Source organism: Jaculus jaculus, chromosome 4, assembly GCF_020740685.1.
Source record: "Jaculus jaculus isolate mJacJac1 chromosome 4, mJacJac1.mat.Y.cur, whole genome shotgun sequence".
Classification (NCBI taxonomy): Eukaryota; Metazoa; Chordata; class Mammalia; order Rodentia; family Dipodidae; genus Jaculus; species Jaculus jaculus.
In genome coordinates, this window is record NC_059105.1 from 20,052,443 (window position 1) to 20,079,384 (window position 26,942).

The 26,942-nt window shown below is 44.3% G+C and overlaps 1 protein-coding gene across 8 annotated transcripts in view; it reads right to left on the bottom strand.

The window, feature by feature from the left end:
* The window catches only part of Usp40 (ubiquitin specific peptidase 40), a 77,617-nt gene that overhangs the window by 4,334 nt on the left and 46,341 nt on the right, over window positions 1-26,942 (bottom strand). For 3 of the 8 annotated variants that reach the window (XM_045147117.1, XM_045147119.1, XM_045147123.1), the window contains 13 exons: window positions 24,534-24,587; window positions 23,075-23,163; window positions 20,509-20,595; window positions 15,734-15,770; window positions 13,504-13,565; window positions 11,260-11,334; window positions 10,371-10,494; window positions 8,107-8,201; window positions 7,974-8,012; window positions 6,002-6,120; window positions 5,002-5,067; window positions 2,343-2,553; window positions 2,113-2,205 (listed from right to left, as the gene is read on the bottom strand). In XM_045147117.1, coding sequence (XP_045003052.1) covers window positions 2,113-2,205; window positions 2,343-2,553; window positions 5,002-5,067; window positions 6,002-6,120; window positions 7,974-8,012; window positions 8,107-8,201; window positions 10,371-10,494; window positions 11,260-11,334; window positions 13,504-13,565; window positions 15,734-15,770; window positions 20,509-20,595; window positions 23,075-23,163; window positions 24,534-24,587 — 1,151 coding nt within the window. Of the gene's footprint in view, window positions 1-2,112; window positions 2,206-2,342; window positions 2,554-5,001; window positions 5,068-6,001; window positions 6,121-7,973; window positions 8,013-8,106; window positions 8,202-9,950; window positions 10,208-10,306; window positions 10,495-11,259; window positions 11,335-13,503; window positions 13,566-15,733; window positions 15,771-17,506; window positions 17,685-20,508; window positions 20,596-23,074; window positions 23,164-24,533; window positions 24,588-26,942 lie in introns of those variants that run through there. The other 5 variants (XM_045147118.1, XM_045147124.1, XM_045147120.1 and 2 more) reach the window with 5 other exon arrangements.

Here is a 26,942-nt window from a genome sequence, read left to right on the forward strand (position 1 = left end):
GTTCTTGGGCTAGAGAGATGGCTTAGTGGTTAAGACGTTTGTCTGCAAAGCCAAAGGACCTCAGTTCAATTCCCCAGGACCCACGGAAGCCAGATGCACAAGGGGGCACATGCATCTGGAGTTTGTTTGCAGTGGCTGGAGGCCCTGGCACACCCATTCTCTCTATCACTCTGCCTCTTTCTCTCAAATAAATAAATAAAAATAGAAATAATAATTCTAGACTTTGATGAACACAAATTCAAGGGGTTGGGCAAAAGACCTTATTATGGGAATTTAATTTTCAGTCACCTGATTTCTGACTTCAAGTGTGGATGACTCCGTGACTGAGCCACAGGGAATGGCACCCAAGAGGCAAGAGTCTGAGATCACAAAGCACACGCATGACCCCAGCCATCTAGTCCCTGTGCTGGCCACCCACTGGCTGCAGATTGCACCCTGCTGCTTTCGCCTGTGGACTGGAGAGCTCGGCTGTGCGCCTCGGGAAGGCCAGGGGTCTGCGCACTCCTCGGAGTTTCTTCCCAAACCCGTGCTGCTTATCACACCCTGCTGCATAACCAGCCTGCCTCACTTTCCAACCTGCAGGCAGCTGGATGTACTTTCCATTGCTAATCCTGGTCTTTCCCTTGGGCTGCCCACATAGGGACAGGACTATAGCAAGAAAGGGCCATTCTAAGGGTCCTAGCTTAAGGGCCCTTGGGCTACTGGCACCTTTCTCAAGTGCAGGTCAGGCACTGACACTCTAGCAACAGTACAACCCTTAACTTTTGGTGGCTTGGGTGTTAGGCTAAACCCTGCAGGTTTGGCTATGGCCGGGTGCACAGCCTTGGTTGAGAAACACTGCAACCAATATAACCGCCATGACAAGAAACTAACACTAAGTATAATTTCCAATAGCTGTACATAGAATACTTTAAAAATTGAGAAATGTTGCATGATGAGAAAAACTGGGGCTTGGGGAGATGGCTCAGTGGGTGAGGGCACCTGTTGCAGGAGGATGCGGGCTAGAGAGGGCTGAGACTTAGTTAACATCCACATAAAAGCTGGGTGTGGGGGGCTGGAGAGATGGCTTAGTGGCTAAGCACTTGCCTGTGAAGCCTAAGGACCCCGGTTCAAGGCTCGATTCCCTAGTACCCACGTAAGCCAGATGTACAAGGTGGCGCATGCACCTGGAGTTCATTTGCAGTGGCTGGAGGCCTTGGTGCGCCCATTCTTTCTCTCTCTCTCTCTCTGCCTCTTTCTCTCAAACAAATAAATCAAAATTTTTTTAAAAAGCTGGGTGTGGAAAAGCTGCAGCTCTGGGTTCAGCGAGAAACCTGAGACTCTGCCCCAAGAAACCAGCAGAGCCTTACGAGGAGATGTGATGTCCACTCTGGCCCCTGCGTGCATGTGCTTGGAGCAGACCCATCTACACACACACGAGAAGACACTGTCCACAGACATGCCATGCACACATCACACCACATGGAACGTGTGTGCGCATCACACACCAAAAAGTAAGTCAGTGAAAGAGAGGGAAGAGAAATGAAAAAGATGCAGATATAAAGGGATTAACCCCCACATTCTCAGGGTAGAGAAGTGAGGGTCACTGGAGCATATACTATTGATACTGCCATCCTTGCATTCCTTGGATAGAACAAATGTTGCAGTATTTCTGAAAATGCATTTCCAACTTTGGTTTTTAGTACACATGTATATTTATAATGCCTTTTCTCCACACTTCTCAATCTTTTTATTTCCATGTAACAAGCATAATGCCTTTTTGTTGTTGTTGTTGGTTCTCCTTGGTTGTTTTTGCGAGAGGGCCTGGTACTGCAGTCCGGGCTAGTCTCACACCTGCAGTCCTCCTGCCCCCATCTCCCAAGCTTACAGGTGAAAGCTACCACAGCAAGCCATCAGCTACTGCTTCATTCTGACCTTTGTGTCTGTGGGCACTCTGAACTGGTCTGAATCCTGTTTCACTGTCCTTGGCACTGTTGATCTCAAGGTTCGGTTCATCATAGACCAAGTCACCTTCCTTTTCCTCGTCCTCATCCACACTCTTACATGTGTGTAAACTATCAAATTGCCTGATCCTTGTGTGTAAAAGTGGTAGTCTGCTATTCCACAACTCACCTTAATCCCAATAGTGTCTCCATCTTTCAAGTAATATGGTCCTCCTTGCAAGGTATCTTGTTTTTTCTTTTTCCTCTTGGTAATTTGCTGATTCTAGAGGAAAATTAAACATCTTAAACCAACAAAGTTTAACTTGACGTTCTCACGAAATTCCCTACCACTGAAACAATGTGTCTTTCACCCACCATTAAGCCAGTCAGCCCCACTGCCGAGGAAGTCCCACAACTCACCCAACTAGATATTGGAAGCCATTCAAACTTTTCAGGAAAGTATTTGGCAATTTCGATTTTCTCCACAGGTAGAGAATAGAAATTGGCCACACTTTGCCTCAGGGAGCCGGCAGTCCAGCCTCGGGCAGTGTCCCACACCAAGTCCTCAGCTGGGCCGTAGGTCCTCTCCCCTGGGATGCGCAGCTGTGTCCTCAGCAGCACGTCCTGAGGGCTGCAGCAGACAGTGGGGTGCTAGAGGTCATGCGCGGGATGGGAGACACAGGAGAGCCCCGGGGCAGGATGGCCAAGGCTTCCCACCAACTTTTCTCCTAACACTTGAATGCTGCCTGGATTCTGTCTACTCTCATCAAGAATGGGGGTGGAGACCCTGAAGAGGCAGTGGAAGCCTGAGTCTGAGTGGAAGGAGTCCATGGAAGGACAGTAGCTACCTGGCCACAGGGCACTGCTCATGTCCAAGATACTGCTTCGCACCAATGTGAGCCAGCCTTGGTCCTCCTTTAAGGACACTCACACAGTGTGACGGATGCTAAGAGCCCACTAACAAAGCACACAAACCACGCTGCTCTCAGTCACAGAACAGCCTTACAAACCACGTCAACCTCACAGTCACAGAACAGCCTTACACACAAACCGCGTCGCCCTCACAGTCACAGAACAGCCTTACACACAAACCACATCGCCCTCACAGTCACAGAACAGCCTTACACACAAACTACGTCACCCTCACAGTCACAGAACAGCCTTACACACAAACCGCGTCGCCCTCACAGTCACAGAACAGCCTTACACAAACCATGTCGCCCTCACAGTCACAGAACAGCCTTACACACAAACCACGTCGCCCTCACAGTCACAGAACAGCCTTACACACAAACCACGTCGCCCTCACAGTCACAGAACAGCCTTACACACAAACCGCGTCGCCCTCACAGTCACAGAACAGCCTTACACAAACCATGTCGCCCTCACAGTCACAGAACAGCCTTACACACAAACCACGTCGCCCTCACAGTCACAGAACAGCCTTACACACAAACCACGTCGCCCTCACAGTCACAGAACAGCCTTACACACAAACCACGTCACCCTCACAGTCACAGAACAGCCTTACACATAAACCGCGTCGCCCTCACAGTCACAGAACAGCCTTACACAAACCATGTCGTCCTCACAGTCACAGAACAGCCTTACACACAAAGTACATTGCCTTCACAGTCAGAGAGCCTTATTAGCACTCAACGCCCTGGGGAGGAGGAGGATAAGCACTTCTCATTTACAATTCAGCAAACATCTAAATAATAAATATCCTAGGTCAATTTGAATTCTGCTTATGGGAACAGAAACTGGTACAGCTTCATTTAGAAGGGAACTTCAGCATTTAGGATGTTTAAAGTGTCTACGTCAGTCAGTGCCTGAGATCCCTGTTAGTAAAGTATCCCGATCATACAACCTGCACCCTTACAAAGACCCTGGGGCTAGTGCAGGTACAGTACGGAAGGAAGGGTGCTCTTGGGATGAAGATGATGATAGAAATGACATGTTCCTCAGATCAAGTTGAAAGAGTGTGAGTATGTGCTGATATTGATGCAAAGGTCATGTGGTAGTTTGAATGTATGGCCCCAAAGACTCAGGGGCTCTTGATTAAGAGTTGAGCTTGTAACTTGAGTCTCCAGCAACCTGGCTGGAGGAGGAGGGCAGATATTGGGAGTCCAGCCCCAGGGTGTGTTTGGGGGTGGATCTTGAGTCAGCCCTACGGTGTGAAAAGAACAGGTGGGGCTCTGGCTGTTGGTGTTTGCTGGCTGTTTGGTGATATCTCTCTGCTTCGATCTGTGGACGTGAGTCAGCTTCTTCCACCACTGATGAAGCATCTCCTGGATCTGTAAGCCTGAAATAAACCCTTCCTCCCATAGGCTGTTTCTGATCCGGTGTTCATCTAGCAATGTGAAACTGACTGCAACAGTTCATACTAGGATTTTCCCATAAAAGTACAAAAAATATGGGCTAGTTTGAATATAGACAATTTTTCACTAAATGAATTCTATGTTATAGCACTCTTCCAAGTACTGGGGATACAGCAATGAACCAAGTGCTCTAGCCTGGGAGACGGGTGCTGGCAAATGAATCAGGAAGTATGCAGTATGTCAGGTGCTCCTGGGAAGAGAAGGGCAAGGAGGCAGAGCAAGAGCTGCTGTCAGTCATTTGGTAACAGTTTACCCACTACACTGCTGGGAGCTGTGGCCAAGCATCTGCTGACACCTCAAGATCACCGTGAGCTCAGTAAGTCCTTGGGCGTGGCTGAAACAATCACACTCAACTCACTGTTGTCCCCCAGAATGAGTTATAAGGAAAACCACCAGATAAATGCATTTCTAGAAGATAATCTGTTATTTTTTGTTGGCTTGCTATATAGCCTAGCCTGACCTCAAACTCACCATGTAGCTCATATAGAACCTGTGGAGATGTGCAGGTGTGGGCAACCACACCTGACCCACAACTGAAGCTGCTAGACCACTTGGAAGCATGGAAGCATGGAAAAAATACTACACTACTAATTAGGTTGCTAAATTCTTAAAGAGATCCATCCTCTAAGGTGTGTGTGTGTGTGTGTGTGTGTGTGTGTGTGTGTGTGTAGCTTTATATATGCAGGAGAATTCCTTACCCCAGGTTTTCTTCTTTCTGGAGGGGTTCTAGGCAGATCTCTGTTCTCCGGCCTAGTTTATATTCCCTGATAATAAGTGAGACAAAATGATACTAAGTAACATGGTATTTTTTTTCAAGTGTTTTTTCCTCAATTCTATGCTTTTTTTTTTTTTTTTTTCTATAAGAAGAGGGTTGTATCTTGATCACACCTTCCAAGGCTCAGGGTCTAATGTGGAAAAGGTAGCAGAAAGAATGTAAGAGCAGGGTACAACTCCTTACAATGTGCTCTTCCAAACACAAAGTGGCCTGGGTATCCATGACCTCAAACAGTGTCTGATACTACCCGTACAAGACCATCATAATACAGGAAAAGATCATGACGTCAAGATAAAAGAGAGACTGATTGAGATGGAGAGGGGATATGATGGAGAATGGAATTTCAAAGGGGAAAGTGGGGGGAGGGAGGGAATTACCATGGGATATTTTTATAATCATGGAAAATGTTAATGAAAATTGAGAAGAAAAAAAAAAGAAGAGGGTTGTTATCTAAATTTGGAAAGGGCACATCTAGAATACTTCATTATGGTGGCCACTTGATACCGGGTCACTGTTTACTTAACACACAAGTCTGGCTATGTGAAGAGACCAAACTGCCAATAAGATGCACCTCTGTCTGCCCCGTGGGGATTCTCACACCACTCCTTCTGGCTGGTAACCAGAACAGAGCTGAAGGAATCCACTAGGAAACTAGAAATAAAATCTAAATCAGAGTTTCAGGAGGCAGAGCAGCTGGGGCATGTTTCCTGCATGACAGATATTCATCCTTGACTTCCATGGTGCTCTGAATTTGCTTAGTCTCCAGAGAGCAGTGAACAGATACAAAGTTACATTTGTTTAGCATAGAGAGAGGAAGCTGTCCCAGTGTCAACTGTGACAAGAACCTTAGGAATCCATCTTGCTACCTAACCTGTGCATAGCCCAAGGGCAGCAAAGGAACAGCCCAGCCATAAGACACTCACTTAAGCCGACACCCGTTGGTGCGCAGGAGCCTGCTGGGGCGCTTGCTCTCCATGGCCCAGGCTCTCAGGAGAGCTGGGGACTGGACCGCGAGCCCTGAGGCAAAGGGCAAGGCCATGGCCTAGACAAAGAAACAGGTATTTCCCCACTGAGTTTAAAAGCACTCAAAACCATCATGAACGGAGCCCTACATAATGACAACTGAGGGAAAGAGCACCTCAAATGATGATAAAATCTATTCATATCACAGGGAAGCTGGGCATGGTGGTGTGTGCCTATAATCCTAGAACTCGGAAGGTCGAGGAAGGAGGATTGGGAGTTTAAGGCTAGCCATGGCTGCATGGCAAGTGCCAGGATAGCCTGGGCTACGTGAGACTCTGCTTGAAAAAACAAAAGAATAAAACCTCCAAATGGTTACAGGAATATCTATGTCATAAATGAAGTTAATCTTGGAATTTTCATTTCTTTCCACTGACATAAGCTGGAAAGGTGAATTGTGTATGTGTAATTCTGAATCAAAACTTCCCTTTATTATTATAAAATACCTTAGGCTGTGTGATTTTATTTATTTATTTTGCTTTTTCAAGGTAGGGTTTCACTCTAGCCCAGGCTGACCTGGTACTCACCATGTAGTCTCAGGGTGGCCTTGAACTCATGGCAATCCTCCTACCTCTGCCTCCCAAGTGCTGGGATTAAAGGCATGCGCCACCACACCCGGCTTTTATTTATTTGAGAGAGACAGATAGATAGATAGAGAGAGAGAGAGAGAGAGAGAATGGGCACGCCAGGGCCTCCAGGTGCTGCAAATGAACTCCAGGCGCATGCGTGACCTAGTGCATCTGGCTTATGTGGGTCCTGAGGAATCGAACTGAATCCTTTGGCTTTGCTAGCACGCACCTTAACTGCTAAGCCATTCCTCCAGCTCTTATTTTTATTTTAAACTTTCAACAAACTGTTACTATGTAGCTCAGTCTGGGCAATCCTCTTCCACCTGCCTCCTGAGTACTGGGATTACAGGTATGTACCAGCATGCCTGGCTAAGGACCTCCTTCTTGATTATGCTTTAAAAATGAAACTTTGGAATTAATTTGATGTGAACGTGACTCTAAGAGCAGAGCCTGCTCCACAAGCAGGAGCTCCTCTTCCTCCTCAGCCTTCACCTGGCCTGACATGTGTTTTCAGCTATGTTGGCGCTGCCAAGGACAAGACTGTGGGCTCTGGAATATTTCAAAGAATTTGGCTCCAACTGGTTGGCCCAAGCTTTTCACTCTAATTCTGTAGGGCAGGTAACTTTATCACCCTCTTATATTTAGGGTAAAGCACATAAAGTGGCCAACATGTGTTCATTTTTTAACCTAAAAACAGCATTTTTCTAAATCTTTCAAGCTAATAAGAAAAAGGATCTTCCCACTTTTTCACAGGAACAGAGCCGTTCACTTTCTCAAGGAAGGCTATTTCATTTGCTGAGGACACACAGAGCCAGGCCACAAATGCAGGTCACAGATAGGCTCCACGGTTTTCTCTTTAGAAAAAGAAACAATGTCAGTCTGATAATCACACGCTGCTTCCTGGACACTGTGTGCTATGCTGTCCTTAATCCAGCTTTCCCACCTGACAATGGAAATGCCACTGCCTGAGAAAACCACACAGCCTCCAGGTTAGCACCGAACACAGAAGGCGTCTCTGACCGACAGGGTTTGATAAAACACGGCTGGTAACTAATGACATCACAGATGGATCACAATGGTACAAAACAATATAAATAAAAAGCTAAAGTGAATGCTTTATAGATGTTGTAAGAAACCATGTTTCCCTAGAGAAACCAAAATGAACGTAAGGCGTGAGCTGCTGAAGACAGATTCACACACAAGCACAGCATGCCTGTGGGACTCAGGTGAGTGAGGCCACAGGGCTACAGCGGACACCCACTCCCCAGCCGTCTGCACTGAGCACGGGCTTCCTGCTGGTACTTACCCTGACCATAGCATGTAACACATGCCATATTAGAACAGACTGTAATTGAGGGAAAAGGAAATAGAAGAATAGGTTAATATCTCACTGGAAGAAGCCGTATTACCAGCAAGGCGCTCGGTGGGAGGAGCCTCACCTGTGACTTCAGCTCTCTCAGCGTGGCCTCCTCTGAGATCTCCACATCGCCCAAGTAGAGGAGAGAAACTTCCAAGGGAACGTGGCCAGGAGCACCTTCAAAAGGACAGAGCTGCATGTTTGGGAAGAACTTTACACTTCCTTGGTTCATAGTTCTGAGCGACACTGCCTGGTTTTCAGACTGTACACAGAAGTGTAGCGAACCATTCACAGCCTGAGTAGGAGCTCCCTGTGTCACTCATGACTTCGTTGCTTGGCAAAGCAGCAGTCGGGGCACGCTGCTGAATGAACATCATGAGGAATGCTGTATTTGTGCGGTCTCCCTAGAAAGTTCTCCTGGATTCTTCCTGCCTGAGAAGTCTCTGTGGTAGGATTGTTTGTATTCTTTTTCTTCCTCATGATACTTACCTCAATTTGTTACTCTTCTAATTCCCTGCCATGTACATGTTTAACCTGCCTTCTTCTTTTTTTGTTTCTTTGAGGTAGCTGGCCTGGAATTCCCTATGTAGTCTCAGGGTGGCCTTGAACTCACAGCGATCCTCCTACTTCTGCCTCCCCAGTGCTGAGATTAAAAGCATGTGCCACCATGCCCAGCTTCAATTTGCCTCCTTAAAATAATGGGATATCCAAAGGAGGCAGATGGTCTATCTTGTCTTCCCATTGCCTGGTATTGTGGGTTCAACACAGTAAAGGTCCAGCAAATGTGAATCTTGACAAGAAGGCCTTTCTAAGTATGTTTTACAAAAAAGGGAAAACCAAGCCAGCTGTGGTGGTGCATGCCTGAAGTTGCAGCATGAGTGCATTGGCAAGAGGGTCTTTGAAAGTCTGAGGTCAGCCAGGCTTGGGTAGCGAGCTCTAGACTAGCCAGGACTACACACTGATAGCCTCTTTAAAAAAAAAAAAAAAAAGAAGAAGAAATGAATAAATGAAGAGGGAAGTGCAGAAAGTAGGAAGGACAGACGGATAGATGGAAGGGTAGAAGGAAGGAAAGACAGAATGAAGGTAAAACTGCAGGAAGAAAGGATGGATGGGAGGAAGGCAGGCTGATTGATCAGGTTTATTCCATACACATTAAATGAAAAAGCTTTCTTCATGATTTTTTTTTCCCTGAGAGAGAGAGGGTCTTAGTACTTAGCCCAGGCTGGCTTTGAACTCTAGACCCTCCTGCCTCAGGCTCCTGAGTGTTGGGATTACCAGTGTGCACCACCACATCAAGCTCATGAGTGGTTGTTATCTTAAGTAAACTGCAGGCTGGTGCTACCCAAAGACATGTTTAGTTTAGGAAGTTGTAAAGAATGAAACCCTATTCTTGTTTGTGATACAGAAATACTACCAAAACTCAGCCTTTCTCTTTATTCTTTTGGAAAATATACTCATTAAATTTATTTTTAAAAACCTATACCCAACTATATATGTAACTATTATTTCTATCAGCTCACCATTTTCAGACTTGATGAACATGAAATAATATAATCACAGTAGAATAACTGCTGATAAATACCACTGCACATTTCGCTTATCGTGCTTTGCAATCAGAGTGTTACACAGTAAGGAAGAACTTGACTCGTTAGCAGTAATTTCCTTACGGAGGTTTAAAGTATAAAAGCAAATACACAATGTATGTCAAGGCACTACAAAGGCTAAGGAATTCAGTATAAGAAAGAAATACGCCTGAAGAGTTGGCCTGCTAAAAATACATTCTCCTTATCTACATTTATGAGACTGAAATGTGCTACCACTGTAATGCAGTGGAGCTCTGTATAAAGGCAACTTCACTCACCGCTGGGGACTCCCCCATCGTGATGTGTGCGCTGCACCGCGAGGCAGCAGGCACGGATGGACGGCTGTACTTCTCAGAAGTCACTTAGATGCTATCAGATGCCCAAGATGCAGCTCCTGGGCACTTTCTTTGGTGGAGGGGTGAAAGCCCAGAACCATGCAGTGTATGTATGTACTGCAACCCTGCATTTACCTTGTGACATGGGAATGGGTGAAGGCACGCTACCCAGGCACATCATACTAGGGCCCCCACTGCTTGGAGGGCAGACAGGTGAAGGGTTTTTGGAGTACCATGGAGTGGTGATCCCGAGATGGTCTAGGTTCTGCAGAGGAGGTTAAAAAGCACAGCAGGAAACCAGGATGGTATTGTGTTGGAATGACTGCTTAGGAAGACATGGCTAGGCTTTGGTTTGCAGCCTTACATCTTGGTCCTAAGTGAGCCACTGACTCTGGAAGCAGCAGGCACCTTCCTGCTGCTGCAGTTACCTCGGGTGGGAACAGCTTGCCGGCTGCTGACTTGCGGAGCGGCGTGGCTGGGCAGGTCTTGACTCGCCCACTGTCCTGACGGCCCTGGAGGCCGGTACCACCACATGGGCACCTTCAGGAAGCCCTGAAAAACACAGCATCTTAAGTTGCTGAGCCTCACACAGAGAAGTGAATCTTCACTTCTGTTTCCAAAAAGAGAAAATCTTGACAGCAAAATCGTCTTGAATGTGTTATTTTTCCTTCTAGAATCACTGGTCATACTAAATTATACTTGATGATGATGATTGGTTTTTCAAGATAGGGTCTACACCACCATGCCTGGCTCAAGTCATAAATTTTGATGGAACAATTTTAGTTGTAGGAATATATCCTGCAGATATATATGCAAAATAGCACATATATATTTACAGTACTCTTTCAAAGGAGACTGGTTAAATAAATTATGGGGTTGGGGATATAATTCAATGGCAGGCTGCTAGCCTAAGGCCCTGCGTTCCATTCCCAACATGTATGCGCGCGCACACACAGTCACACTACCTCCTTACGATGGTCTATGATGTAGCCAACAGAATAGATATGTTTATAGGTAGTGACAGCACATACGTAATGGGAGATAAAATATGAATTAAGCAGCAGCAATTCATTATTGTGGTATGAATACTTCTGATCTACTGTGATCAGGTTAAAATGTTAAACATAAAAAGGGAAAATGAATTTGTGTATTTATATAGTTGATTTTAATTTTATTTAAAAATTTAGGAAGGAAATATGCCTGATGAGTAAGATTTCAGGGACGCTCTCTATTCCCCTTATGACAGTGTTTCCACATTTCCCCACAGTGAGAATGCACCATCTTTGACATCAGAACATATTAGGGAAGCAGTCTTACCCGAGGAGGAAGTTTTCCTTCAATTAAAAGCAAAGTATCCCCAGAACAGATCTTAAGCTCTTTCAGTGTTGCATCCTGGGAACATAGAAATTCTTTTTTGTCACTTATGACTTCTGAAAGGAACAAAGAGATCATTGGATCTTTTTTGAATCTTGTGTTTTTATTGTTTTCACAAGAAATACATGAATAATAAAACAGACACTGAAGACACAGGAATATAAAGTCATAATGGCATTATGATGTATGAAATTGTGGGTACAGACACAGATCTAAGAACAGGAAGAGGCTGAAAGGAGAAATAATGAGATTGACCTATGGAATGTGGATGATTCGTGGTATCTAAAAGGAAGTGTTGGATGTAGAAAGTTAAGAAACAAGAGGGGCGAAGGAAATTTCCATAACAAAGCAAACAAGCGCCAAGTCAAGACTGACAAGTATGTCTCATTCTGTTCTCTCTAAGAGGCCAGGCCACAGCATAAGTACCAGTACCGAAGGAAAGCAACAGGAAAAGCAGCTAGATCGGAAGAGTGGGCACAAGGGCAGGAATGTGGGACAGAAAGAAGGGCGCCACTAAAAGATCACTTTGGCTCCTACATGTGTGACCTACTTGGGGGAGAGGGAAGGCCTGTTTGGCCCAGGGAGGCTGTGGAAGTTACCTAGTGAAGAAGCAAATGAGGGCGTGAAGTAGGAGGCCAGCCGTGGAAACAGTCAGACTGAGTGGAAAAGCCAGCAGGCCGTTGGGCGCTGAGGTAGTGTAAGAAAGAAAAATAAGGCAAGACTCAGACAGGAGCGACAGAATGCAAAACCGGGAAGAGAAGCCAGTTATGAGGCCAGTAAGTTTGCTTTTAGATTAACTGTTTCATACGAACTTGGGAACTGATCACGAGGAAAAGAGCCAAGTGTGGTGGTACACGTCTGTAATCCTAGCACTTGGGAGGCAGAAGCAGGAGGATAGCAAGTTCAAGGCTTGCCTGGGGTACATAGTAAGACCCTGTCTCAAAAAAAAAAAAAAGAAAGTGAAAGAGCTATTTGAATAAATATATCCTCTGACAGCTGGTCGGTAGGCTCTGAAGATTCTTTGAGGCCCATTTCTACTGTGAGCAGTCCAATTGTTGGCCAGGACTCAGGAGGGACCTCTCTGGATTGATTTTACTGGCTGGTAAGAGTATTTTGAGGAGGCCATAGTAGGTGTATTCTAGACAAAAGCAGGCATATATACATGGGGAAAAGGACACTGACCACAACTACTGAAGTTTACTCACAAAGATTTGTTTTTCCTCTTTCTTCCTGCCATGATTTAGATTAAGAGGTCTGATATGATTTAGACCAACAAAAAGAGTATCTAGGTTACAGCTATCCTGTGATAAAATTGTTACCAGGGCTACCCCAAGTCTGACTGCATTAATAATTTAGACTGGAGCCTAAGTGACAAGTTGGTAAAGACACAAAGAAAATTTGAAATTAAACATTGAACAGTTTTCACGAGTTTAGCTGCCTTTGGCTCTCTGAAGCGCTCTGCTTCCTAGTCAGCGACTGTCCCCAGGATAGGCGCTACCTCATGGGAAGAGGTTTACTGCAGATGCTAGAAATGTGCCACCTAACTGAGAACTGCCCTCCGACAGAAAACTAATTAGAAAAGCGAAAACAGACTCAATCACAAATTTTTGTACTCTAAAAAAGGATAAAAGGGGCTGGAGAGATGGCTTAGTGGTTAAGCGCTCGCCTGTGAAGCCTATGGACCCCGGTTTGAGGGTCGGTTCCCCAGGTCCCACGTTAGCCAGATGCACAAGGGGGCGCACACGTCTGGAGTTCGTTAGCAGAGGCTGGAAGCCCTGGCGCGCCCATTCTCTCTCTCTCCCTCTATCTGTCTTTCTCTCTGTGTCTGTTGCTCTCAAATAAATAAATAAATAATGAACAAAAAGTATTTTTAAAAAAGGATAAAAGTTTTCTCTATAATTTCTTCCTATAATGGAAAAATATACAAAAATATAAACAATAAAGCTGAAGAGATAGCTTAGCAGTTAAGGCACTTGCCTACAAAACCTAAAGACCCATGTTCGATTCTCCAGTACCCAAGTAAGGCAAATGTACAAGGTGGCACATGCATCTGGAGTTCGTTTGCAGTGGCCAGAGGCCCTGGCATGCCCATTCTCTCTCTCTCCCTCTTTATTTCTCTCAAATAAATAAATAAATACAATAAAATTATAAACCATCATTTTAAGAGCAACATTCAGAGAATCTTACTTCACATAAAGGCTCTCCAGCTTCATAGCACCAATCCATTTTTCGTAAATGCCACATATCTCCTATGAAGGAATTGAAATCAGAATGAAAACCCACAGAGAAAAGGTTTTATATTTATCAGGAATGTCTCTTCTAGAGAAAGGGGTATCAAATAAGGAAGTAACTGGTATTTTTTTTGCAAGTTATCTCTTCTAGATATTAAGAAAGATGTTTTCTCAACTTGTTTACTTTCTCTTTCAGCAAGAACTTGTGAATTAATGTAGCATATGTGCTCAGGATATGCCTTGGGGATCCAATGCTTGCCTAACATGTGCAAAGGCCCTGGGCTCCATCCCAAGGACTGCAGGAAACAAAACAAAACAGAGTGCATACCGTGTGTGCTTGTGAATAAAAGTACTTAACTGTTATCAGCGCTTACTTTGTAGTTTGTAACGTATGTATATACTTATAGATTACTCACCAGTATACACATAGGTACATATACCTAAGTACAGAACCCCTTCTGAAGGCCTCAGGAAGTCTCTATTTCACCATCTTAGCTAATGTATATGCTAACTTTGCTTAGCAACTTCTAATGCACATAAGAAAATGATTCCTCCAGCCCACGACCATCCTCCTGCTTCAGGCTCTCAAGTGTTCAGATTATAGGGATGGGTCACCACACCTGGCCCTTTTATCATTGAAAATTTATTTTAAAAAGCTTTTTAGTGACAACCTCCTTATGCCATTTTTTTTTATTTTTTAATTTTTATTTATTTGAGATAGAAAAGAGAGAGAGAGAGGAGAGAAAGAAAGAGAATGGGTGTGCTAGGGCCTTTAGCTACAGTAAAGAAACTCCAGATGCATGCCTCACCATGTGCATCTGGCTTATGTGGGTCTTGGGAGAATTGAACCTGGGTCATTTGGCTTTGCAGGCAAGTGCCTTAATTGCTAAACCATCTTACCAGCCTTTATGCCAATTTTTTATGAGAGAGAGAGAGAGAGAGAGAGAGGAGAGAGGGAGAGAGAATTGGCATTTAGGCTTCTAGTCATTGCAATCAAATGCCAGAGGCATGCTCTACTTTGTGTGTCTGGCTTATGTGGGATCTGGGGAGTTGAACATGGGTCCTTAGGCTTTGCAGGCAAGAGCCTGAACTGCTAAGCCATCTCTCCAGCCCTCTTATGCCGATTTTATAATTAATCTAAGTACCCTAAAATTAGCAATAAATTGCAAGTGAACATTATGACTTCACTGCATAAGCACAGTGGCAAGGAAGTGGGTTTTGCAAGCAGAACTAAGTGCTTCTTAACTCTGGTTTCGCAGCCTCTGCCTCCTCAACTGCAAGCTGAGAACAGGCAGAGAGCCCTGTTGCAGGAAGCCACTCATGTACATATAAGAAGAGTGCCTTCAAGCTGGGCATGGTGGCGCACGCCTTTAATCAATCCCAGCACTTGGGAGGCAGAGGCAGGAGGATCACCGTGAGTTCGAGGCCACCCTGAGAATGCAGGGTGAATTCCAGGTCAGCCTGAGCTAGAGTGAGACCCTACCTTGAAAAACCAAAAAAAAAGTGTCTTGCACAGAACATGCTCACTTCCCTTCCACGTGAGTCAGGGGCTTCTTGAATGTGCGGCGAGGACAGCTGGGCTATTAAGGGGAGTGGTAAGAGGCTGCCTCAGCCAGCTTATGGACAGGACTCTACACAGGATCTATCTTAAATTATTCATATTACTTTCTCTAATCTCTAACAGAAATACTGACATGCTGGGTGTGGTGGCTCACACCTACAATGCAGCACTCAGGTGGGTGGGTCTTTGTGAGTTTGTGGCCAGCCTGAGCTGCAGAGTGAGTTCCACATCAGCCTGGGCTAGAGGGAGACCCTGCCTCAAAAACACAACAACAGAACTGACATGGAGAAATTCTAAATTAATGTTATTTAAAACACATCACTGAAAGACCTAGAAAATTCCAAGTGGTGCCAATCTTAGCTTTTTTTCTTTTTTATGTACCTTTGCTGGATCCTCCTACATTCTCATTACTCAGCACCAATCTGCCATTAATATTCTTTTAGTTGGCAAGTAAGAACCAGGAGAATCTATTGTGCATTTATAAAATTTAACCTACTGTATTTTATCCATAGTCTGTAAAAATTTTCCCACAACATCCAGAGGAAGAAGAATGTTTCAGTCAGGCTTCAATATTTGTTTTAAAGTTAAGGATATGGATAAGATCATAATGTAGTAACTGACTTACCTGGCTGACCAGATTTCTCCAGCATTATCTTTAAACACTGTAAAAAAGAATATATAAATATGCATGCTCAATGTTAGTAGTACATGCATTTTGAACCCTTGACCAACTGAGGTCTGGCTATACTTAATCATCCTTGGGTAAAGACACAGAGTAAGATGGGTCATAAACTAGCTCTCCTTTCCAGGAACGAAGCAGGACAATTTGGGGGTGGGGTGGGGACAAAACAGTTTCTGGTATTTCAACCACACTTAGTTCAGTTTCTTTCACTGAGCTAGGTATGGTGATGCACACCTGTAACTCAAGCTACTTAGGAGTTAAATCCCCAGTACGGCAAAATCAAAACAAAACAAATATTTCATTTACTGCCTTCTAGATCTGAACCAGGACTTCCTTGTAATAAGGACAAATGAGGTGTATATGTCAGATATGATTAATATGGCAGCGTTTACAGATACATAGCAAGCTCTGAACCCCACAAAATGACATCTCCTTTGTACACACTGTCTCACAAAACACAACTGATGCCATATAAACTCACAGGGAAAGAATGGTGAAAGCTGGGATCTGAAGGCAAAATGCAAAAATGAGATAATGTGTGCAAAAGTTTAAAGAAAACAAAAATAGTAACTAGGGGCTGGAAGGCAGCTCAGTAATTAAAAACACTTGCTTGTAAAAGCCTGAAGGTCCAGGTTCAATTTCCAAGCCACCCACATAAAGCCGGAAACACACAGACACAGACACACATGCAACCAATCAATCAATCAATAAATAAAAATTAAAAGAATCAAAAAAGTAATTAAAATTCCCAACTTCTTGAGGGAAAAACATTCTTAAATAAAACATGGCAAAAAAGTAAATAAAGCTGTATTTATGCTATCTATGAGCAACAGGAAGTAAGAATAAGGATGGTCACTGGTATACTGTTAGGAATAAGAGAAATAAGGTAAACAAAATATCCATTAATGAGAACCCTTTTTCTTCTTTGAGATAGGGTTTCATGTAGTTCTCAAACTCACTATGCAGGATAGGATGACTTTCAACTCCTGATCCACTTGCCTCCACATCCCAAGGGCTGAAACAGCAGACATGTGCCACCATGCTGAGTTATGCAGTGCTGAGGGCTGAGCCCAGAGCTTTGTACTTGGTAGGTAAACGTTTTATGAACTGAGCTACATTACATTTTTCAAAAGCAGAAAATCTCTGAAAACAGTTGAAATAATAAGGTGCTTGCCTGCGAAGCTTAAGGACCCAGATTTGATTCCCCAGAACCCATGTAAGCCAGATGTACATGGTGGAGTATGCATTTGGAGTTCATTTGCAGTGGCTAGAGACCCTGGTGTGCCCATTCTCTCTCTCACACATAAATAAAAATATGAATCTTTTTTTTTGTGTGTGTGTGAATGTTTCTGAGACAGAGTCTTCCAATATAGCCCAGGCTGGCCTGGAACTCATGATCCTCCTGCCTCAACCTCTGAGTGCTAAGATTTCAACTGTGTGCCACAACATCAGATGCAGGAGCCTTTATCTTAGCTGTGTACCAGTCAGGGAAACAGCCAGGGTAAAGGCCTTGGAAGAATAGCAGGGAGGTCTGTGTGGATACAGTAGAGTCAGGGAGGTAGAAAAGTGGCTGGAGGTTTAAAACATGAGCCAAAAAGGGCACCAGAGGAGCACACGCCAAGGGCCCTGACACAGACAACCGAGGCTTCAGCTTGGCTCTGAATGAGAGGGGATCCCACAGGAGGCTGTTGGTCAGGAGGGACTAATCTCACTTACATTTCCAAGGATCACTCAGTGTCCTGTAAGAATAGACTCTGGGGGCTGAGTTAGGAAGCAGCTGGAATAGTGCAGTGGGAGACAGCGATGGGCTTGACTGGGTGGCTGTAGTGGAGCAAGCAAGATGTTGCCGGATCCTAGGTACACTGTGACGGCAGAGCCAGAGGGTGCTGAGAAACTGGATGTGAAATGAGAGAGAAGAATCAAGGACGACTCAAGATGTCTGACCCGAACAAGCACAAAAACGGAGCAGCAATTAGATGAAGGAGAGAAAAATGAGCGCAGCACATTCCCAGGAGGTGGTCGGGAGGTCCACTAGGGCTGTGTTCTGATTTGGGCTGGCCATCATGTAAGTGGCCACTGCACACTGTAGGCCAGTCTAAAGGTGGGAAGAAGAGGAAGAGGGCAGAGTGAGTGGGCTGGGGGGGGCGGGGGAAGGGCGCCTGCCACCTTCTGGAAACCAAGGACAGAGGCAGCCACAGCAAACAAGTTACTAGTCACAGTTCTCAGTGAGACCAGCCGAGACCGCGAGAAGACCTCACATGAACCTACAGTGGATGGGGTCAAGAAAGTACAGGAAGGAATGGATGCACATCTGGAAGCTGTTTTCCTGGGTGTGGTGGCACATCTGTAGACCCAGCATTTGGGAGGCAGAGGTGGGAGGATTGAGAGTTTAAGGTCAGCCTGGGCTACATAGTAAGACCCTATCTAAAAACAAAAAAGGGAAGAAATTGTGATATTCTAAAGTTCTTCATTTCTTAGTTGGAATAGGTCTATATAAAAAACTTCTCATGGGCTGGAGAGATGGCTTAGTGGTTAAGCGTTTGCCTGTGAAGCCTAAGGACCCCGGTTTGAGGCTTGATTCCCCAGGACCCACGTAAGCCAGATGCACAAGGGGGCACTCACGTCTGGAGTTCATTTGCAGTGGCTGGAGGCCCTGGTGCACCCCATTCTCTCTGTCTCTCTACCTCTTTCTGCCTCTGTCTGTCACTCTCAAATAAATAAATAAACAAACAAACAAACAAACAAACAAACTTCTCATTATCTAGTTAGCTACCCTGAGGTTTAGTTTACAAGGGGAAAATGTAGTAAATGCTTGATTGTTTTTTTTTTCCCCTGCATCTATGGTAACCAGTGAAGACTTCCTTCTAAGGTTTGCGCTATGTGAGCATGCGGGAAAGGGTATCTGTGTGCATTTATGAATGTACATGGATAGAGGATGGGGCATTCTAATTTTTTTCTTTTAGTATGCAGTGCTGGCTGGCTTGGTACTTTTTTTTTTTAAGTTTCTTTTTTTTTTAAATTATTTATTTATTTATTTGAGAGCGACAGACACAGAGAGAAAGACAGATAGAGGGAGAGAGAGAGAATGGGCGCGCCAGGGCCTCCAGCCTCTGCAAACGAACTCCAGACGCGTGCGCCCCCTTGTGCATCTGGCTAATGTGGGACCTGGGGAACCGAGCCTCGAACCGGGGTCCTTAGGCTTCACAGGCAAGCGCTTAACCGCTAAGCCATCTCTCCAGCCCTGGCTTGGTACTTTATAGCTGATAACTGAGGCTCGCCTGGAACTTGAGGAAATCCTCCTGCCTCAGCCTCCCAAATGCTGGAATCACAGGTGTGTGCCACCACACCTGGCTTAATTTTTTTCTTTTAATCCATTTCCAAGTATGTTCTTTTGGTGTATATGTGTGATGTGTCAGTGGGTGCGTGTATGTACTACAGTAGGTGTTTTTAACAATTTTCGGGTGTTGGTCCTAGCCTTCTACCCTGTTTGAGGCAGGGACTCTTCGTGTTCCTTGCTCCAGTCAACAGGCTAGCTGGGCTACAAGCTTCTGGGAAATTCTCCTTAAAGGCATGCTGGCATCATAGAAGCTGACCACCATGTCCAGCCTTTACCTGGGGCATGGGGATCTGAACTCAGATACTCAGTACACTTGCATCAGACACTTTAGCCACTGAGCTATCTCCCCTGGCCCCATTTCCAAATTTCCATCAGAATTTTACTTAGCATAGAATTTAAGTTCTTGCTCTCCCTGAAGTTCAAACGGCCTCATCTTTGACAAGTGGCCCTCAGTAGCTTCACTGCCTCCTGTGATGACCACATGCTACAGCTTATCTGCACACTTCCTCATGGAGACAGAGAGCCAGCCCTTACTCAGCATGCTTTGGTCAGGACAGTTCACAGATATATTCTGGGTGTCAGGGCTGCTGGCTGTGACCAAGTGGCCTGCTCCTTGTAAGTTGTGTCAGAGGACAAAGGAAAAACAAACACCTATTTAAAGAAGAAATATATATAGTTCATTCAGACTCTTCTAATTCAAGCTCAGGAGAGTACAGGTTTTTATTTACACACTGAGTTTATGTCCTTCTGTTTTCTAATACTGAAGTCCCAGTTCTTATTTATGTCCTTCTGTTTTCTAATACTGAAGTCCCAGTTCTTAATCAACATGATTCATTCATTTTCTCATACACATCAAACATTTAACCCTGTGTGATCTTGTGGGTAGATTAAGGAGGAAATATGTCAAAATTTTAATAGTGGTGGGATAAGGGATAATGAATTTTTTTTTCTTTTCATACATTTATTTCTACTTTCTTTTCTTTTCTGTTTTGAGACACAGTCTTACTCAGGCTGGTCTTGCACTCCAAATGTAGCCGAGGATGACCTTGAATACCTGATTTTCCTTTCTTCACCTCCCAAGTGCTGGGATTACAGGGGAGCACTGCTATTCCTGGCTCCTTTTAATCTACTTCGGCATATCGCAAATGTCTATATTAAGCAACGAGTACTGATAATCAGAAAAGAAAAAAAATAACAATTTTTTTAAAAAATCCTAGTTGGTCTGCCAGTTTTGGACTTCCCTCAACCAGCACATACGAGTGCAAAAAATTCTTGGAAGCACACTGTGCAAGCCTCCACTTATGACCTCCAAGTCCTAGCGCAGGACACCACTGCTCCCCACAACAGATACAGCACTACCAAACGAGAAAGAATTACTTACCTCTCTTACTGAGATTGTCTCTTCTACTATGACTTCCATTTCCTCTCCAGGTTGAACATCAGTCCCCAGAGCAAAAAAGAGGAACAACTAAGAGAAAGACACAGCGTGGCTGTAATTTAACCTGGATTTTAATATCCTGTAGATATGTTGCTTACTTCCCAAAAAGCAAAGCCAAGGTCCCATGAACATCAGTGAGACCCTCAGGGCTCAGGGTGCAGCTCAGTGGCACAGTGTCTGCCCCGAATTCTCAAGTTCCTGGGCTTACTCCTCAATACCTCAAAGACAGGCAAACAAAAACTGAGTTATGGGAAAACAAGATCACACTGAGTACTTCAATGCTATAATTTAAATAGCCACCTCGCCTACCTCATAATAAAACACTTCCTGATCATTGCTTTACTCCTAAGAAACAGCTCTCATCCTTTTTAAAAACTGCAGTCTTGGGCTGCAGAAATGGCTTAGTGGTTAAGGTGTTTGCCTGCAAAGCCTAAGGACCCAGGTTTGATCCCCAGAACCCACGTAAGCCAGATGCACATGGTGGCACATGTGTCTAGAGTTCGACTGCAGTGGCTAGAGGCCCTGGCATACCCATTTTCTCTCTCTCATAAATGAATAAACAAAAAACTTTTTTAAAAAAGAAGAAAAAAATCCTTCAGTCTCCACCTCTGACTCAAGTCACCTCTGCCATACTCCAGAGGGATTTCTACACACAGTAAACATTAACTGAGCCTCTCCTCAGCCACTTTGTTTCATTGATTTTGTTTTGTTTTGCTTTCTTTTTTTTTAATTAAATTTTTGATTTTGAGAGAGTGGCAGGAAGAGGCAGAGAGAGAGAAAAAGAGAGTGAGGAAGAGAGAGAAAGAATGGGTGCATCTGGCCTCCAGCCACTACAAACGAACTCTAGATGCATGCGCCACCTCATACATCTGGCTAACGCGGGTGCTGGAGAATCAAACCAAGGTCCTTTGGCTTTGCAGGCAAATGCCTTAACAGCTAAGCCATCTCTCCAGCCCTGACTTTGTTTTTTATGTAGGGATTCCATATACTGCAATTCCTAAGCCACCAAAGGAAAAATGTAAATCTGCTCTTTCATCAGATGAAGTCCTGTCCCTTTCTACCTCACTTGTCAAGTTGTCTTCCTACCAGCTTGTCAGGGGCTGCACTTGTGAGCGTTCAGGGAAAAGCAGATGGAAGAGGCAACGGGTGGGAATCTAATGGGATGGATCCAGGAGTCACTGGAGAGGGGACAAGAGTCCAGATGGAAGGGGCAGTAGGAGGGAATCTAATGGTATGGACCTAGGACTCATAGGGAAGTGGACAAGAGTGCAGAAGGAAGGGGCAGTGGGTGGGAATCTACTGGGATGGATCCAGGAGCCACAGGAAAATGGATGAGTCCAGCAACATGAAAGCTATTATTATGACTTTTGAGTTGCAATAAAAGTTTATTAGCTAGGCAAGGCTTCTGATTAGGATCCACTTAATAGTATTTCATAAAGGAAATGAACATTGATAAAGAGAGGAACAGGAAGCAGCTATAAAGCAATCACATTATTGCAAGAGGAATTTCTTTTTTTTGTTTTGTTTTATTTTTGGTTTTCTAAGGTAGGGTCTCACTCTAGCTCAGGCTGACCTGGAATTCACTATGTATTCTCAGGGTGGCCTCGACTCTTGGCGATCCTCCTACCTCTGCCTCCCGAGTGCTGGGATTAAAGGCGTGCGCCACCACGCCTGGCTGCAAGAGGAATTTTTAAGCCCAAAATCAATATACTGCATCTCACTAAATCTGAGGTGATTTTTAGACTATTAGATTATAGACACTATTAGAATCATTGTTTTTGTATCATTAAGGAAGAAAAGCACTCCAACAATGCTAGCTATAACTGCACTATGCCTTGGACTGTAAGTGACACTTTTATTTTACGGATGTCAAAATGTGTGTAAGTGGTACAGTTTAGAATTTATGACATGAAGTAGTTCAAACAGGTAGGCACTCAATCCTACCCAGCACCGTTGCCCATAAGTTTTTACAGAAATGGAACCTTATAAATAAGTTTTTTGCACTATTTATTTATTCATTTTTATTTTTTCGAGGTAGGGTTTCACTCTAGCCCAGGCTGACCTGGAATTTACTATGTAATCCCAGGGTGGCCTCGAACTCATGGCACAATCCACCAACCTCTGCCTCCCAAGTGCTGGGATTAAAGGTGTGTGCCACCGTGCCCAGCTCATTATTTTTTTTATTTTCTTAATGGGAGAGAGGGAGAGAATTGGTGTGCCAGGGCTTCCAGACACTGCACTAGAACTCCAGATGTGTATGCCATCTTCTGGCTTGTGTGTCTCGGCTTATGTGGAATCTAGAGTTGAACATGGGTCCTTAGACGTCACAAGCAAGTGTCTTAACTTTTAAGCCATCTGTCCAGCCCTGTGCTGGCATTTTAAAATGTAAACAGAGTTATATGGATGCATTAGTGAAATAAAATTGAAGGAAATTATAAGAAGCTTTTCCAGAGAAGCAGTATTACTTGAGGGTCTGGTTGACTGAATGCTGCCGGTGCTTTTACCGTACCTGAGAGGAAGTTGGTGCCTTTCCAAGACACAGGCCTAGCAAGCTCCCCATCTTTATTTCTGCTTCCTTCAAGGTGGAACTGTCTGGCACTGTGAAGATATTTGATAATACATTGCATGTTTTGAATTCCTACATTTCTCAATAAAATATCCTATTTTCTTTGAAAAAGTCAAGCAGTTCAAGAAACAGGGGCTGAGGTATAGCTCAGTAGTATAGAATGTGCTTAGACTACGCAACAGCCTGAGTCCCAACTTTGGTACCCTGTACTAGTACTAGAGTTTCATCTGTGCTGCCAAAGACAAGAATATTAAAAAAAAAAACAACAAGTGATATTTAATGCAACATTGACCACAGGCACTATGGTTATACTTGATTTTGAATTTCTACTCTGTATTAATCTTGTTATGTTGTACAATGCTAGGAAACAAGATTCCTACGTCATAAAAACAAGTTGGCCAGAGTTGACGCTTCTGTGGATAAAAGCTCACTCCACACAAGGTAGGCTGGCTTCACCCACATGGAGAGGAGTGACGGTGAGTGCCATCAGTGATCAAGCCTGTCTGGTCTGCTGACAAAGAGTGCTACAGAAGTGGGATCAACGTGTCTACTGCAGAGCGACCACCGCAAGTGAGTTAGTGAATGAGCAGGGCCACTTAGAAAACAAAGCTGGAAAGAGGGCTGGAGAGATGGCTCAATGGCTAAACACGCTCGCTTGCAAAACCTGTTGTCTTAGGTTCGATTCCCCAGTACCCACATAAAGGCAGACACACAAAGTGACATATGCAACTGGGAGTGTTTGCATTTGAAGTGTTTAATTTGCAGTGTTAAGGGGCCCAACTGTGCCCATTCTCTCTCTTCCTGTCTCTGCTTGAAAATAAATTTAAAAAATTTAAAGCTACGAAGATGCAACCAGATTAAGCCATGACTAAAATGAGGACTGGGGCACCAGAAACAAGCACTCCATCTCAGCAAACAGAAGTGACGAACGGCTTCTATAGTGTGTAAGATGCTTGGATGGAGACATGCGCCACAGGTCAGCTCAGGAAACAGAAGCGATGTTAAGATTTTTTTATTTATAAATATTTTACTTATTTATTTGACAAAGAAAGAGGCAGATTGAGTAAATAACTAAGTAAAAAAAAAAAAAAAGAAAACAAAAGTGGATGTAAGGTTTTCTATAATATGTAATTAAGGTACCTGGATGGAGACAAGTCCCATAAGTTAGTTTCTAAAGTAAATTTTAAGGTGAAAATATTGAGAAAAATATATGGTCTGAGCATCTGCTAGCTTTTGCAATCTACCAAAAAGATTTACCTGTGGGAGGCAGAGGGAGGAGGATCGCTGTGCGTTTGAGGCCACCCTGAGATTACATAGTGAATTCCAGGTCAGTCTGAGCTAGAGTGAGACCCTACCTCGAAAAACAAAATAAATAAATAAATAAATGAATAAAAAGACTGACCTGGACAAAGAAGCTTTCCGTTGCTATCAATAGGTCTCAAACAGCTGGTCTCAGCTGCAAATGGAAAGAAGTCAGTTAGTACACTAAAGAGATGCTCTCCTGTGTTAATTAGCAGGAAGCTACAACAGACTAAAAGCCCACACCAAAACTCCAGGTGGACACAGTAACCCCAGCACTCAGGAGACTCAGAGAGGAAGATCATACGTTCAAGGCCAGCCTCTGCTATACAGTGTGAGACTGCCTGAAACAAACAAACAAACAAAAAAAAGCAACCACCCAAACAAAAATCCCAAATGAGGGAAATCTTCATTCTATAGTTATGCAGGCCTATAAAAAATATGCTACAGGGCTGGAGAGATGGCTTAGCGGTTAAGCGCTTGCCTTTGAAGCCTAAGGACCCCGGTTTGAGGCTTGGTTCCCCAGGTCCCACGTTAGCCAGATGCACAAGGGGGCGCATGCGTCTGGAGTTCGTTTGTAGTGGCTGGAAGCCCTGGCGCGCCCATCCTCTCTCTCTCCCTCTACCTGTCTTTCTCCCTGTGTCTGTCACTCTCAAATAAATAAATAAATAATGAACAAAAAATATTTTAAAAAAATATGCTACAATGGTTCAGAGCAATCTTAGTGGAATGATTACAACTGGTCAGTGATCTTAAATAACCTTTTCCTCTAACACTGAAATTCTGAGGTTATACATGCATCCAGTCTTGTCGGATACTGCAAGGACTGGGGTGGCAACACAATGACCAAGCTATCTGTGTGCTGAGCTGCATGTGACACAGGCAGTGACCAGTCTCCAGGGGACCTTGGGACGGGGAGTGACTGGTGATCATGTTACGCACCTATTATTTAAGTAGTGGTCTGTAGACTGTAGAGCTAGCAGCTATGTAATCTTTATTCAATGACTCACTAAAATCGGAGCCATGTCACTGAAATTCATGCACATTGTGAACTGTGCAAAGCAAACCACCGACATGTAAAACATGTTGGGTGAGTTTATGCTTAGCAACTGGGTTAGGGCAAGTGTGCACTGCTTTTGAGGATGTAGATTTCTGCTTTGGAGGAAGGAGCATACTATGCTTTTAGTTTAAACAGAATTTTTACAAAGTAAGTCATGAACATGGAAGGAGTGGGCGTCAACCCTTCTGACTGGTGAGACTCCTCCTGAGATTCCGGAGTTCCATATCTTGTATTGTATTATGAAGTTTCCATATAATCCTAACGCAAATTTCTTGTGAAACTGTTTATAAAAGAACTTTCCTAATTTAACAAGTAGATTATAATACTGTGTCTTAAATCCGTTCATTTGCAGCTAAATGTGGTGGTGCCTGCCTGTAGTCTCAGCTACTTGGGAGACTACAGAAGGAAGACTGTAGTCCAGGAGTTCGAGGTAAGCCTGGGCAACACAGCGAGACAACCCCTCACCTCCACAGCCAACAAACCACCACCCCAAACCCGACACATAAACCCCTTTGCAGCTTTATTCACCCAGCATGTTCTGAGCATCATCTCACTTCCGTACTGTGCTAGAAGCTGTGACAGAGTGGAGCGTGGAACGACCACGGACTCTGCCCTCACAAAGCTTCATCTACAGGGTGCAGTGGATGGTAGTGACACAGGCACAAAGGCAGTCAGAGCCATAGAAGCTATGAAGCAAGAGCACAAGGTGTTACGGGGGGTGAAACAGAGATTAACTGAGATTGCGTGGCCAGAGGTGAAAGAGAAGTGATATTTCAGCCAAGGCCACAGGAACATGTGAAATTAGGAGATAAGAGAGAAGGGAAGAAAGCTCAAAGAGATCAGAACACTGAGGGTCTGGTGGTGTATGTCAGCGTGTGTCTGCAAGCTTGGCTGTGAAGAAATACAACGGGCAGCAATGAGGTCACAGGTAGGCAGGGACAGATTATGCAGGTCTCCCTGGTCTCCCAGGCAGGGTTAAGGGTTAACCTAAGTGCAGTGGAAAAGCATTGAGGGGCTTTGGCCAGTAGACTACATGACTTGCTTACATACAGCTGAGGGGATCATCTTCTATGTGGAGGACCGCTTAGATGGAGAAAGAACTGAAAGGGGAGACCAGTTATAGGGACAATAACATACCTATAATTTTTAATAAACCACATACTATTTTTTTTAAAGTAGGGTCTCACTCTAGCCCAGGCTGACCTGAAACTCACTCTGCATTACCAGGCTGGTCCTGAACGCACAGTGATCCTACCTCCGCCTCCTGAGTGCTGAGATTAAAGGCATGTGCCACCATGTTAGGCAGCCATATACTTTTGATGAACTTACTAAGGTGTATTTACTTTTTAAATGTATAGTCCATAGTCGGATAAGTATGTAAACATTCAGACACCAAACAGAGACAGACCCTGCATCACCCCAAAATTCCCTCATGTCACTTTACAGTCAGCC